This window comes from Panthera tigris, chromosome D3 (assembly GCF_018350195.1).
Source record: "Panthera tigris isolate Pti1 chromosome D3, P.tigris_Pti1_mat1.1, whole genome shotgun sequence".
Taxonomy (NCBI): Eukaryota; Metazoa; Chordata; class Mammalia; order Carnivora; family Felidae; genus Panthera; species Panthera tigris.
Window position 1 is genome coordinate 16612713 of NC_056671.1, and position 15091 is coordinate 16627803.

The 15091-nt window shown below is 50.6% G+C and overlaps 1 protein-coding gene across 1 annotated transcript; it reads left to right on the top strand.

Moving 5' to 3' along the window:
* The first annotated feature begins 1130 nt into the window (after positions 1–1130).
* Positions 1131–12899, top strand: UNC119B (unc-119 lipid binding chaperone B). The gene is made up of 5 exons (XM_042962274.1): positions 1131–1395; positions 3821–3934; positions 6513–6624; positions 6750–6922; positions 9082–12899. Exons 1-5 carry the CDS (start codon positions 1152–1154, stop codon positions 9192–9194), a joined length of 756 nt encoding a protein of 251 aa, XP_042818208.1. The 5' UTR covers positions 1131–1151; the 3' UTR covers positions 9195–12899.
* The last annotated feature ends 2192 nt before the right edge of the window (positions 12900–15091 follow it).

Consider the following 15091-nt stretch of genomic DNA (forward strand, 5'->3'; position numbering starts at 1 on the left):
AGGCTGGGCAGCTGGGGTGTAGTAAGGTTTGGATTTTGTCCAGGAACGAGGCTAGGTCTGTCAGCCCCTCCCAAGCACCTTACATAAGGTGAGAAGGACACAGCAAAGCCTGGCATAAATTAAGTATTGAGGCTGACCATGGGGAGAAAGGTGGAGTTTCACTCCGGCCTAAGTCTGGGTAAGATGTGATACCACACTTAGAAGACACACTACATCAGTTGTAGGCCCAGGCCTCCGACACAGAAGACTGTTGATCCAGAATCCCTAGAGAAGGAGCCAACCAGGGGTGTGAGAGGAGGGCCTCAACCCACCCTTCACCCACTCAACCCCCTGGCCCACCTCTTCCAATTGGTGAAGTCATGGTTAACTTCCAGGGCTCAGTGCAGATGTTGCCTCTGTGAAGCCTCTTCCCGATCGGCCCGACCACTCCTGTGTGTTCCGGTAGCATCTTTGCTCTACCTCTTTTTAGAGCAGTCGGCCATCTGGCTCCTCTTTGAGTTCATTCATACTTACTGGGTTGGTCAAGAGGAAGGGCCACATAATGAATTATGTACTTCACAGTCTGTCCCAGCAAAGGGGAAGCTCCTTCAGAGTGGAGCATTCCTTCACTCACTCGCTCATTATTGAGCACCTACTGTGTCAGCCATTAGCTGGACTGCCAGAATACAATAGTGAATAAGGTGGACCCAATCCCAGTCCTCATTCATGTTCTTACGTTCCCTGTAGTCTAGCACAAGGTCGAGCCCAAAGCCTGGCACAGTAGGATTTAGAAACTGTACTCTGGAAAGGTGCTTTTGCAAGGCAAGCACTTTTAACTTCTGTGCTACAGATTAAAAAACTCTCTCAAGATGCCTTGTCTACAGTTTATATGACAGAAAGTCATTTGACTGTATGAAATATTTTAAAGACATTTGAGGTGAGGTGACTTTGGGGACCTGATGGAGAGTCCGGGGGTTGGCACCCCAGCCACCCTTGCGGCTCACCACCTGGCTGGGCCCAAGCAGGCGAGACGGCAGCCGGCCGCTGACCCGCAGGCCCCGCCCCCGCCCCCCGCCCCCGCCCCACCCCTCCCCAGGTGCCACCCCGGGCCCCGCCCCCGCTCTCCATAGTTACGGCGCTGCGGAGGCGGCGGCCATCTTGGCGGCGGAGCGATGAGCGGGTCGAACCCGAAGGCTGCGGCCGCGGGGTCAGCGGCTGGGCCGGGGGCGCTGGTGGCCGGCAAAGAGGAGAAGAAGAAGGCAGGCGGCGGTGTCCTGAACCGACTCAAGGCGCGGCGGCAGGCGCCCCCCCACGCGACAGAGGACGGCATCGGGGCGGCGGTCACGGAGCAGGAGCTGCTGGCTCTGGACACCATCCGGCCCGAGCACGTCCTGCGCCTCAGCCGGGTCACCGAGAGTGAGTGCCCGCTCGGCCGCGCCCTGCCCTCGCGCTGGGCCCCGGGCCCCTTGTCGCCTTCAGCGGAGCCGGCCGCTCGCCGCCTGACCGGCCCGGGGGTCCACCCTGTGGCCCCCTCGGTCGGCCAGGCCGCGCCGCCGGCCACTCCGCCGGGCGAGCTCTGCGCCTCCCACCCTCAACTAGCCTAGGTTGGGAAGGGGTTCTCTTTGAGCTTGACCGCGTTCCCCTGCGTCCAGCCACGCCAGGCTTCTCCTGGGCCGGCCGCAGCTGGGCCTCCAGGCCGGCCGTTCTCCTCCTCGGCTGGATCTGTGTCGGTAGGGAGCCCCCCCTTAAGCTTAACTGGATCCTCTTGACCCTGGTAAGTGGGACTGCTGCCCCCTCATCCTGGAAGACCCACGGGGATCAGTGAAGTTCCTGCCGAGCCAGGCTCCCTCAGCCTGCCCACTTCCAGCTTCTGCAGCGTCTTCCTTCCCCGGACCCCTACCTTCTTCCTCCGCCTTTCTGCACCCCGGCCCCTGACAGCCCCCCTCTCCAGCCTGGCTTGACCGCCCTACCTCTTTTGGTCCCAGGCCTTGTCCCTTTGCGTGCAGGGGCGTTCTTCCTTCCTCAAACAGTGGCATTTCATGCAGATTTTAAACAGCCACATTAAAAAGTATGTTGATAAAGTTTCAGTTTATGTACACGATCCAAAATGTGACTCCTGCTCTTGACACGTGTTCTAGTGAATCGAGAATGTGTCGTGCAAGCATTCTACTACCCCTTTTCATGGATGTAGGTACGGGTGGGAAGAAACATATTGCCCAGCCCCCTGTCCTGGTTCTCCTTCCTTTCTCTGTTCTCTTCCAAGCCGAGCCCTGACCTGATGCCCTTTGTCTTGCTATTTCTTCCCCAGAGTTTGCAGTCACCTTGTTGGACCCTGCTGCCCTCCACACTTCTAACCCTGCAGCACCCGCACTCCCGCCACGGACCTAAGGCTGCCCCAGTGTCCTCTGCTGAACGGCTTTAGCTGTCAGCCTGGGGCCGCTCGGGTGTACCTCAGGGAGCTGGTGGCAGCTCCAGTGATGTGGGGATGGGAGTTCAGGCGGTGGGCCTTGGTCCAGCCAGTATGAAAAGGAATTCCCATCTCTTAAGAGGTTTAACCTGATTCTGGATATTTCCATGTCCCCATTTGCCATCACTCTTTGGGTCGGGCCTGTCCGTTGCATGCCCGAGTATATCTTTAGTAGGTCTTGCTCTTCAGTTCTGACCCACTTTTCATTCGGGGCCCTGAATGCATACAAGTGCTCATCACCTGAGCCTTTTAACCTCCTACTTTCTCCTCATACCAAGGGGGAATCGGGCCGTTGTAATGCCTGGCCCTAAGCAGTGTTCTTGGTGGGCAGAGGTCCTGTGTAGGGGCTTGGGATTGGTGCTGTGGCTCAAATTCATGTCAGCAGCCTACTGGAGAAAGCCACAGGTCAGAGCTTGGTGACCTCTGGATTTTGTTAGCCTGTTCCATTCAGTTGTGTATGGAGTACCCTCTAAAGGTGCAGAACCTTCCTCAGTCTTTTTCAGATTTATGAAGTAATCAGGAGCTCTTCAGTTTGCCATCATGCGGTCAGGAGTCATCGTAGAAAGAAATCAGCAAAGTTTTCTCTGATCAGTACTGTATTGACCAGCTGCTCAGGTTGTCAGAGGTTCCACGTTACTTTGGCCCAGTACCCTCACCAGCCAGTCTGTCCTGTCACCTGTGTAGATGTGGCCCACTGCCTGATTTGGTACAGCCCACAAGCTAAGAATGGTTTTTACAGTTTTAAATAGTTCGGCGGGGGAGGGGGAGAAATCTTGCCCCACATGGTTACATGCAATTTGTATTTCAGTATCTGTAAATACTTTTATCGGACTACAGCTATGCTCATTCATTTGTGTGTTGTCTGTGGCTGCTTTTGCGCTACAGTGACAAGAGTTGAGTGGTTGTGATAGAGACAGCGTGGCCCCAGAGTCTAAATTATTTATGGTCTGGCCCTTTGCAGAAAAAGTTTGCTGCTCTCTGCTTTGTGATACTAATGGCTGGCAAACAAGTACTATATTAGCCATTAGATTAGCATGAATGTTTTTAAATGGATTTCTAAAAAAAATTCTGTCCTGTTGTGATATTCAAGGGGTTTCCAAAGGAATCCCCTTATACTATCCCTGTTTCTTAAAGTGTTACGATAATCTTTCATGCAAACCAAATCCATGCTCTTTTTTTCTTTCTTTGATCCCTTTATTCTCTTCCTGCAACATTTGCTTTTAACGTAAGGGGAAGTTTTTGAGTGTATTTTAAGTGAGTTGTGTAAGAAAAAAACCTGAGTTTGCTTCAAAACTTGAGGAAGAAATGAATGGTAGTTTTGGATGATTATTTAACAGCATTGGTGTCTCTCTCTCTCTCTGTCTCTCATTTCAGATTATTTATGTAAACCTGAAGATAACATCTACAGTATTGATTTCACCCGCTTCAAAATTCGAGATTTGGAGACAGGGACGGTGCTTTTTGAGATTGCCAAACCTTGTGTTTCAGGTAGGCCTCAGTACTGTAGCAGTCACTTCAAAAGGTCCTTGAAGCTCGAATTTGTGTGTACCATTGCATCCTGTGGCATGGACTCCGGCGTGTCCACTTCCTTGCCTCCTCCTGAAGCTTGGGTTGCCAGGTGCCCTGGTTTGCAGCTGCGCTAAGAGGCTGATGTTTGCTGAGTATCTGCTCTGTGCTGGGCGCTGTGTCCCACATGTTTCTGTTTACATCAGGTCATGTGATCCTCACGTCTCTGTGAGGAGCTATTACTCCCATTTTCCAGATAAGGAAACTGAGTCTCAGAATTTCCAAGTGACTTTCCCACGGTCCTGTGCTCATTCCTCTTACCATGTTGCCTCTGCTTAGGAAAGGAAACCTTGGAATTAAAAGTACAATGAAGAAAGCTCACCTGAGCCGTGTGTCCTGGGGACACTGGAAGGGTCATGCTGGGGGTCCCAGTCCAGGCTCACCTGTCTTCTCGCTTGCTTTCCTTTCAACAGTGCCTTCTGTTTTCTTGTAAGGCCTAGTTTGGATGTTAATCTCCACCATTTTCTGGAGGAACAGAAAGCCCAAACCTATGAACTCATCTACTTGGGATTCCTTAAATTAGCCTTGAATAGATGCTTCCTGTGTTGTAGTGCACGCAGCTCCAGGGTGGTTCCTCTCTGGCTAGCCAGGCCACATCAAAGTCTTTGGAGCTCATCACTGGAGACGGAGCACCCCCTGGAGTTAGTTACTGGAACACCAGCACAGATGACTGCAGTATCCACTGAGGTCTGAATCAAGAATTCTTTTTGCAAAACTCTTCTCATAATGATTTGCTACTCAGAAAGAGCCTGTAAATTTGGTAAGGCAGGTGTTAGTAGCCCAGACAGGTCGAAGGGCTTTCCTGAGAAGGTCTCGGCTCAGGTTCATCACACAGGCAAGGCTAGAGCCCTGGTCTTCCCACCCCACCTGGCATCCTTCATGCTCTCATAATCTAGTGCTGACCTGAAGCTGGACCTGAAGGCTCCAGCTTGTGGATACTTGGCTGGTATTGGGAGGATCAGGGCCAGGCAGCCTCCTGGGTCTGTGGTATTCACGTCCCTATGCGAAATGTCCCAGTACTTTGGATGTTTCGAGGACCCCATGGCCATTTCAGATGTGTGGACTTGGACTAGGCTGGGCCCAGAGTAGTCATTTCAGTACAAAACTGAACTGTCTCAAACAGGGAGGCTACAGAACTTGTAAAGACACCTTGATTTTTGGGGCGCCTGGGTGGCTCAGTCTGTTGAGCGTCCAACTTCGGCTCAGGTCATGATCTCACGGTCTGTCAGTTCGAGCCCCGCGTTGGGCTCTGTGCTGACAGCTCAAAGCCTGGAGCCTGTTTGACATTCTGTGTCTCCCTCTCTCTCTCTCTGATCCTCCCCTGTTCATGCTCTGTCTCTCTCTGTCTCAAAAATAAATAAATGTTAAGAAGAAAAAAATTTATAAAAAAAAAAAGACACCTTGATTTTCAACTTCTCCAGTCTTTACCTGTAAGGATCTTGATTCACTTAGAATATGCTCACACTGAATCAGTACCCTCCTACTACACTTGTTCTGATGAGTTTGAATCCCTGAGATTTGGTCTGATTCTCTCTGAATCACATTGTTGGAGCAAGGGCTCTAGAGTCTCTGGCTCTGAACGCCTGCTCCGTCTGGTTCCCCATTTGCTCTTGGGCTTGTGATAGGCAGAGGGATGTTTGGGGTTAAAAAAGACAGAAGTTGCACCCACATTCAGCCAATACCTGGAGAAAATCTTTTTGTGGGATACTGGATGGCTACTAGTGGGAACTATCTCCTTGTTCACATTAAAATGGTTGTCTGATTCATTTTACAAAACTTCCATTTCCTGGGCTCAGGAATGGACTAGACTCACCCTCAGTCAGGTCCAGCATGTTGGCTCATTGCTTACCTACCTCACTGTTTCCCAGGTTGTCAGTGTCTGATTTGGCATGGTCTGGGATAGGCGTTACAGTACCCCAAGGCTGTAGGCCCGTGTCTTCCATTTAAATGACAAGATTATGTCTTGGAGCTTGTCTTTGCTGCCTGTCAGAAAGTGTTGTGTTCTCTGAACTCACCTTTTGCCTATTTTCAACCTTCGTAGGCACGTTCTTTTGGTTAGCAGCTAGCACTGCGACCTGATAACTATGTATAATATAGACCATGCCAGGGACCTAGTACCCAGCCTGTTTCAAGCTTCACTCTTAGGATACGGCCCAAGCCACTCAACTACATAAAAGGTAAATAGCTTAATGTTTATAAGAACAAGCTTCAAGTCAGATGGACCTGGGTTCAAATCCCTGTTCCCTCCGTGTACTGTTTGGGGGAATTTGAACTTGCTGCTTAACCACTCTGGGCTTCTGCATCCTTATCTATAAGATGGAGATAATGATGACTCTCCACAGGGTTGGGAGGATTCTGTGAAATGATCAGCGCAGGGCCTGCTATGTAGCAAGTGCCCAGTAAATATCAGCCATCCTGCCGTTGGTGTTAGTGCTGTTAACTGATTGTGTTGTTTGGTGGCGCTGAGACAGTACGCTCAGGATTCCTTGTGCTCTTTCAGACCAAGAGGAGGAGGAGGAGGAGGAAGGTGGAGATGTGGATATCAGCGCGGGACGTTTTGTCCGCTATCAGTTCACACCGGCATTTCTCCGCCTCCGCACAGTCGGGGCTACGTGAGTACCAGTATTTCTGGAGGGAGAACACTCGTTTGTCCACAAAGAATGTTCTCGGTTGGGTTCTGGGTTGGCTTTAAAGAAGGGAGGAGGCAAAGTAGGGCTCACAGAGATTTATTTTGCAGAGTGGAGTTCACAGTGGGAGACAAACCTGTGTCAAACTTCCGGATGATTGAGCGGCACTATTTCCGGGAACGCTTGCTGAAAAACTTTGACTTTGATTTCGGCTTCTGCATCCCCAGCAGTAGAAACACTTGTGAACATATCTATGAGTTTCCCCAGCTTTCTGAGGATGTCAGTATGTATCCCCTGACTTCTTCCCCGTCCTAAATTCTTAGGACTAGAAGGAACAAACTTTGGAGTCTATCTGGTCCAACACCCTCATCTGGCCGAGGAGGGAGGTAGTGACATGATGCCTCTCCGGGCATTTGACCTCAGGCTTCTCATTTCCTAGTGCTCCTGTCTAGGGTTTCAAATTCTGCCTGTATGGGAGCATCAGAGGTTTTAATAATGCAGGCCATCTGCTTTGGGTGCCTGCTGCAGGGAAAGGGGGTGACTGAGGAAGAGGAAGAGAGGGCCATGATGATTTCTGGGACTAGGGTTAGCCGGAGCGCCTCTCCGAGCCTCCGTTAGGCTTGCTTTTCCACTGTGTGCTAGTCATTGGCTTCTGCTCGGCGCTCCTTCTTTGCCCTCCCCTTTCTCCTTAGAGGGAGAAGCTAAGCTGGGGACTGAATAGAATCAGAGGTCTGGGGGCCTCGTCTTTCCCATTCCCTGCAAGTAGAGGTTGCATAGATAAACTGTCAGAATAGAGCCACAGGAAATAGGGAGCTCTTATAGGGTTTGGAACAGAAGGAATGGCAGGACAGAAGTCACGTCTTAGGAAGAGTAATCCTGTAGTCCTGTGGAAGAAAAGCTGGGGAGGCACCAGAGGGAGGAGCCGAGGCAGGGGAAGAGGTGGACTCATCGAGAGAGAGAGCAGGCTTTATCAGTTCCCATGACTCTGGTGGAGCTCTCTCAGGCTGGCATTATCTGTTAGTAACCAGGGAAAATGGCTCCAGAACATTGAGAATATGAGCGGGAGCCTGTGAATAGTGTGGGGGTTTGGCTGAGTTGTAGGGAAGGATCTGCATATACTGACTGGTTTTCTCAGAATCCCATGTCCTTAAAATTGTTGTCTTCTGAAAGCCAGAATGTTCTTCGGTCACATGGCAGTGCTGCTTTTAGGTAAAATGAGGATTGCTGCCTGGGGTGGACTGTTTATGACAGCATCTGGTCCTGGTTTTAAACCCGCTCCCCAAGCTGTGCCAGGATATGTAGATACTTGCAAGGAAAGATTATGTATAGTAGTACAAGTTTTTACCCAAGGTGGTAGAACTTTTCTTCTTGAAAACACATAAGCTAAAAGAGTGTGGAGGTCAATATTCTGGATATAAACCAAGTAACTTTGGCCTAGGTGGGTCCAAAGGACTTTCAACAGTCAGTTTCATCTTTTGAGACCTGTGGTAAACCAGAGCGTTTCCTCCAGAGGAACCAAAATAGCTTGTGATCGTTAACTCAGAACTGATCAGAGGTAGTGACTGTTAATTATCTTGACTTTCCAGAATGGTAAAAGAGGCCTGGGCAGCTGCCTGGACAAATGAGATTTAAATCTGGATCCCAAGACAAGCAGACCTTTTGCTGAATCTTTTGCGAGTTAATACCCTGAGCCATCCCCGGAAAAGGCTCCTTGTCCTTTGTCACCCCTCACTCATGTATACCTAGGGTTCCTTTGGTTGTCAGGAGTGCCCATGGGAAGTGGGCACAGTGAGGCACAGCTTTTGGAATTTGGACCAGAATGTCTAGAGGTGGGGAACAGACCAGAAGTACTGAATAAACAATGTGCAGTAGTCCATGTTCGGCAAAGGGTAATCCTGTTTTCCTGGGGTTCCGAGTACGAGTCCAGGCTCGAGATGCTCAAGGAGTGCCATGTCAGAGAGAGGATTGCATCCTTGTGTTGAAGTGGGTATCATGTTTAAGTTGGGGGCCTCTTTGGTTCTCTCCAGCTCTCTAAGCCTGGCCCCCTCTGTTCTGACCTCATTATTCTAACAGTATACGCACATGTTCTGGAGGGCTGGCCTATGAATTTTAGAGGGGGCACTAATTTTAATTTTTAAAGAGGGTTTTTTTTTTTTTTAGAGAGAGAGAGAGTGGGGAAGGGGGAGAGAGTGGGGAAGGGGGGCAAAGACGGGGGAAACAGAGGATTCAAAATGGGCTTTGCGCTGACGGCAGAGAACCTGATGCAGGGCTTGAACAGGGCTCGAACTCACAAACTGTGAGATCATGACCTGAGCCGAAGTCTGATGCTTATCAGCTGAGCCACCCAGGTGCCCCTAGAGGGGATACTAAGTTTTCCCCCACCAAGTCTGTGGGGCAGACTCACACGTAAGTCTTTGCTTTTTCCCTTTCTCTGACCTGCAGTTCGTCTGATGATTGAAAATCCCTATGAGACCCGTTCTGACAGCTTCTACTTTGTTGACAACAAGCTGATAATGCACAACAAGGCCGATTATGCCTATAATGGAGGCCAGTGACCGCTGTGGGAGTGGACGGGGAGGTGCTTTGCTGTGGCCCGAGGTCCTGGCACATGGAGGTGGTTGAACCTGCTGTTCGTCAACACACATCTGGAACCTGGTCCCAGGAAGCCAAGGCTGGGGTGGTGGTTTCCTGTGCTCCAAGAGAGGTGCCAAGCAGTGCTGTGTTTTCTTCCCCAGCACTTTTTCTTCCCTTTTCCCCTACCCCTTAGGTTGCAGACGTATTATAGTAAAGTGAAGGATTAGGGTAAGGCTCCTGGAATCCAGAGAAAAAAGAAAATTTATTTTCACGTAGTCATAGCTGCCTGCTGGTTGTGCTGATGAGCCCGGGCCGCTACGGACACAGCTGTGTCAGGGTAAGGAGGCTCTGGCCAGCCGGCTTGCCAGTCAGCGGCTTTTCCATAGGTTCCTGGGTGCGGTGAGAAGCTGAACGGTGGGTCTCTTCCAGGCAGCTCGCCCTCTCACTTGCAGTATTGCCGGTGGCACAGTCTGACCTCAGTTTGAGCGTAGTTCGAAAGCAACTGGAAAAAAAGGGGGTGCGTGTGGGCTCCAGGAGTGGAGGCACCAGCGGCCAGCAGGGCTGCCAAACTGAAAAGTCCATGTTGTGGAGAGGCCTGCTTCTCTGTCTGACTTCCAGGACCTTCCGCCAGCCCTCCCGGGGATACGACAAGGTTTCAGCCTGGCAGTGCCTTCTGTTCCCGCTTTGGAGGAAAGACGAGCTTGCTCTGCGTGTCCTGCCTCCTAACCTTTGAGTATCTCCTGAAATAGAATGTGGCAGTGTTTGCTCTCGGAGCAGTAGGATCTCTTGAGGCCACATCAGGCCTCGTATTTTGTGTTTTTTGTTTCATTTTTTTATTTCTAGGCTTCTTTTGGAGAGGTTTTATAAGATGTCAGTGGTGTTCCCAGCATATGTGATGTGTGGTTAGACTTCTGATAGTATTAATCAGGTTCCTGGGGCTAATCTGGCTCGTGTTGGGACTGGATATAGTTACGGACCAACAGCTACTTAAAGGAAGGATTTGATTTTTCAACACAGGAGAGCCTGCAGGATTGGCTTTGATGGGGATTTGCGTCTGAAACTCTGTAGATTTCTTATTTAGGAGGATTTTCCTGTCTGTCTTTCTACTGAAGTAGTTTCTGGAACCATCCTGGCAGGTCAGACCTCTAATGCATATTCTGATCCTTCATACTGCTAGTTGGAGTTCTTTTGGTTGTTTGGAAAGGATGAACTAGCCTGAGGTGGCTCTCAAAGGGTGCTCTCAAAAAACCTTCCTTGCACATCCTTGTGGGTTATGTTTGTCCTCAGGCCCTTACTGGATAGACTCTTGCCACCTCAGCTCCGTATGGTTGTCTGACTGTGGGTGGCTTTAGCTGACCCTCTGAGAAGATCGTTGCTGTGGCCAGGATTTTGCATCGATAGAAAGGTAGCAGTAGGAAGGGCCCAGGTATGTGGTGATAGTCATTGTGAAGCATCATAGTAACTGACGGAGAGCAGTCTCCCAAGATGCTTGGGACAAAAGCCATGCAGGGCCCAGGATGGAAGGGCCAGCGCTTTGCCACAGAAAGCCCCTGTGCATTCACTAACCAGTGTCTCTCCCTGTTTGGATTCTAGAGCGTGAGTGGCCTTGAACCTTGGCCTAGTAGTGCTCTGTGCCAGGCCAGAATCTGGGCTTTGCCAGGTGCTGGCAGCTTTCTCACTGAGAAAACCCTTACTTGTGTGTGTTGGCACTGGGTCCAACTGCTGAGGAGGGAAGAGACCAGGCACCCTGCAGACAGCTTACTCATCACCAGGCCGGGTGAATCTTAGAACCGGAGTCCACTACAAATCTAGGTGCCTTATGTGTGGCTCTGTCCCACATGCTGCTGGGGAAAGCTGCATTGGCCTCCTTCCCTCCTCCTCTGTGGACAGACATCAGCACTGCTTCCTTACCTTCGGTTTCTCCTCTAGCATATTTGTGTGTGCATATTGAGCTTGAGAATCGCCCCTTCTCTATGTGACAGTGGCCTAATCAGGAGATTTTCTACTATTTGATATTCACTTAGTATCTAGGATGTGGTTTTTGGAGCTTCCAGAGCTCTGCTCAGTTGAGTATGTCTTGGAAACATGTCCCAGGATAGATCATGTCGTGTGGACTCGTGGGCTGTCTCTTACATGCAGTGTTAGCCTCTGCCTGGAGGGCAGAGGAGGCAGGCATTCTGGCCTGAATAGTGCTGTATTCTCCTCCCCACTGGCTTGCCTTAGTCTCACTGGAGACGGTTTTGAGGCCATGTGCTCAGTCTGTGCCCACCAGGACAGGGATATGCCCTCTTCTGCTCCAGAAGTTCTGTCTGGTATTCTGTACCTGGGAGTCTGGATTCGTATGTCTCATTACTCAGGAAATCAGAGTTAACCACCCTGGGGTGTTAACCAGGGTGAGTTTCAAAGTCAAGTTTTTTTCCTGAACTGGGGAGAGAATTGGAAGTCATATTTTCTCTGAAAGTAGCTGAAGCAATCAGGAGTTGAATCAGGAGGCCATGTTATTAAGTTATCTGGACTGTTGATAGCACTTGTCTTGGGGGTAATCATACCATTGGAGGGGGAAAATGACCTGCACGGGGGAGACCCTGCCTTCTGTTCAGAGCTGGTATCTGAGCGGCAGCTCCCGGAGGAATACATTCCAGCAGACCGCCGGGCCCATCTGTTGCCACGGGGCCTGACGCCTGCACCTCTTCCTCTCCTGTCTTGCTCCTGTTCCTCTGCCTTGGAATCTCCAGGAAGAGTATCTCTCTTTTCCTGTGGAACCTTTGGGCTAAGATGCCCTTCTTGCTTTTCCAAAGAAGATCCCTGTTGATTTCATTCTGTCCTAAAGAGTACGCGGAAGAAATAACAACTTAAAGTAGCTGTGGGCTAACGTAGGCTTCCCCGTCCTGGTGTGTTGGCTCGGAGATCTCTTGCAGAGAAAGCAGTTTTCAGGGGCATGCAGACTCCCTGAAGACACCTACGGCCTTTGGGCCATCTGATTCTCAGAGAGGGCCAGTGATTCAAGGGAAGCTGGGGCTAACTGTAGACCAGCGATTCTTGAAATGGCAGTGACGGGGAATCTTCAAGGGGAATGCCTTCAAGGGGCATTCATTTCTGGAATGGATTTCATAGGCTATGTGTACTGGATGAATTAGGTGAGTCTTGCCTTAGTGTCCTGCCACCCCTGTAGACTCCCAGGGCACTCTTTTTTCTCTGTCAAGTCACTTTCTTTTGGTGGCTATTGTCACCACGATGTCAGTGAGGTTTGGGGACTGGAGACAGCCTGCCCCCAGAATCCCAGCATAGATTTCCTTGCCAGGGCATGGGGCAAGGGGTTCCTGTGCAGAGGTGCTGCCGTCCCCAGTGTGAGAGCCTGGTCGTCAAATCATCACTTACTCACATTCCATGTTACAGAACATCTTCGCCACAAGAGGGGTCTGGTGGAGGCGGATTTACCCTTGTTTTACAAAGGATCATGTAAAGTCATTGAAGTTGTGAAAGTCTATTTTTTTTTCCCCTGTAAATCTATTTTTCACAGAATATAAGAAACATCAATGACCTGATCTGTCCTTCCTCCTCTTTCCCCTTCACCCAAGATCCTCATTCCAGTTTGTATTGTCTTTGTGTCCAAAGTAAACTAGGTGACATATTTGTATAAAATGTTATTTTGTCACAAGAGACAGTAATAAAAGATTTTCACAGTACACGCATCCTCTCTTGTGTCCTGAGTGGGCCCTTTGCATTGCTGGGGGGAGCAGGTGTGGGGTGGGAATGGGCTCTGAGTTTCTTTATGTGACCTTTCTGTAAATAATGAGTAGAGGTGGCTTCTAGGGTGAACAGGGAACAGTGTTTAGCTTTAGATTTTATATTTTTGCTTTGTTTCACTGGGGGACTTTGGGAATTAAACATTTGTGTATTTTAAAGTTAGGCTTATTGGGGCACCTGGGTGGCTCAGTCGGTTGAGCAGCCGACTTCGGCTCAGGTCATGATCTCGCGGTCCATGAGTTCCAGCCCCGCGTCGGGCTCTGTGCTGACAGCTCGGAGCCTGGAGTCTGCTTCAGATTCTGTGTGTCCCTCTCTCTCTCACCCTCCCCCATTCATGCTCTGTCTCTCTCTGTCTCAAAAATAAATAAACATTTAAAAAAAAATAAAAAATAAAGTTAGGCTTATTAAGGTGTACTTTAACTGCAGTAAAATTGACCTGGTTTAAGAGTACAGTTGGATGAGTACGCAATCTTATTACCCCATCACAATCTGATACAGGGATTTTGTGTCACCCCAGAAAGTTCCCTCAGGTTCCTGGTGTTGGCAAAGGGCAGTTCCCTCCCTTCACCCAAACCTCCTGCAACCATTGTCTGGTTTTTGTCTCTACTGGGAAATTTGCCTACTTATAACATAAAACAACATTCTTGTTTAAGGTGAAAATACAATTTTATTTATTTTTTTTAATTAAAAAATTTTTTCAATGTTTACTTATTCTTAGAGCACGGACAGGGGAGGGGCAGAGAGAGGGAGACACAATCTGAAGCAGGCTCCAGACTCTGAGCTGCCAGCACAGAGCCTGACATGGGGATCGAACTCAGGAGCTGTGAGATCATGACCTGAGCTGAAGTCAGATGCTCAACCAGCTGAGCCACCCAGGAACCCTGAGGTGACAATACAATTGTAAAGTATGTCTGGTTTAGATGGTCTGTGGCACCCAAAGCAATTATCGGCCTCTGTTCACTCACTCATTTCCCCCTCTCCTGCTTTTTCCTGTCTTCTTTCACCCAGTGCTGGTGCTCAGGTGGGCCAATAGAAAGGTGAGGAAGGCCTCAGAGCATTTGCCAACCACAGTCATTCATCTGGCTTTAAAGTATTGTGGATTTAGAGGCTTTCTTTTAAATGAAAGGTAACATATTAAGGACTTTGCCACATCTTTTCGTTGATCTCCGGGGAGGCAGGGCAAGGCCTTGGTGGAAGGCAAATTTTGACCTGCGGGTCAGTGCTGCGGACAGGTGCCTGGCTGAGTTACAGCGGGAGAAAGACAGGGATGGAGGGATGCGTAGGTGCTTGGGAGGGTGTGGAGGTCTGACACACTTGTGCTAAGGGAAGACCCTTGTCAGCAACTGGAATTGCCAGTTTCCTGGGGAGGGTGAAGGCGTCCTGGGGCGGATGCTAAGGACCAAATGCATGGCATCGGGAGCAGTGCCCCACAACTGCGAGTGAGATGGGAACTACAGCGGAACAAGGGGGTAACATCCCTACTCCCCCTCCCCCCCCCCCCCCGCCCCCCACAGCTGCTGGGGGAAGGAGAACTCCCTCCCAGGCAACCTGATTCCCCGGGGCCTGAATATTGAGCACCAGAGCAAGACCAAGACGAGACCCTTGTGCTTCTTGGAGTTCACAGACCAGTGAGAGGACTGGAGATGTCAGATGGTGGGTGCCATGAATAAGGAAAACAAACGCTGGGATGGAGAATGTGTGGTCAGGGCAGGCCTCAGTGAGTCAGGCCTGGATGGAGGGACGGAGCATTCCGGGCAGAAGAACAGGGCTTGCAAAGTCCCGGAGGCAGGAACAAGCCCTGCTGTTGCAGAAAAGCTGCTGCAGAAAAGCTGCCTTGTGCGGCCAGAGCAAAGACAGCGAGGGCCCGGTGGGGATGGTGGGCTTGGGGCGGGAGAAGTGGGCGGGGGGTGGCCATATGGGGCATTTTAGGCTGCGGGCTTGGATTTTAGGAGAGGTGGGCCACCGTCCAAGGGTTTTGAGAACGGACGTCCGTGGACAGCGGAGACCGCGGGACCCCCGGAGAGTGCGGTTTGCGCTAGCCGGAGGGAGGCGGGGCCGGAAAGAGCCGCGGCGGACCCCGCCCCCGGGGCTGGAGCCCGTGACGTCCCGCCTCCGGCCCCGCCCGCGCAGC

What these genes read in the sequence shown, in the direction of transcription:
- UNC119B (XM_042962274.1), top strand. Translation starts at nt 1,152, where the DNA reads ATGAGCGGGTCGAACCCGAAGGCTGCGGCCGCGGGGTCAGCGGCTGGG. An exon ending in TGCCAAACCTTGTGTTTCAG is followed by an intron (nt 3,935 to 6,512) that starts GTAGGCCTCAGT and finishes GTGCTCTTTCAG; the next exon opens with ACCAAGAGGAGGAGGAGGAG. An exon ending in CTCCGCACAGTCGGGGCTAC is followed by an intron (nt 6,625 to 6,749) that starts GTGAGTACCAGT and finishes TTTATTTTGCAG; the next exon opens with AGTGGAGTTCACAGTGGGAG.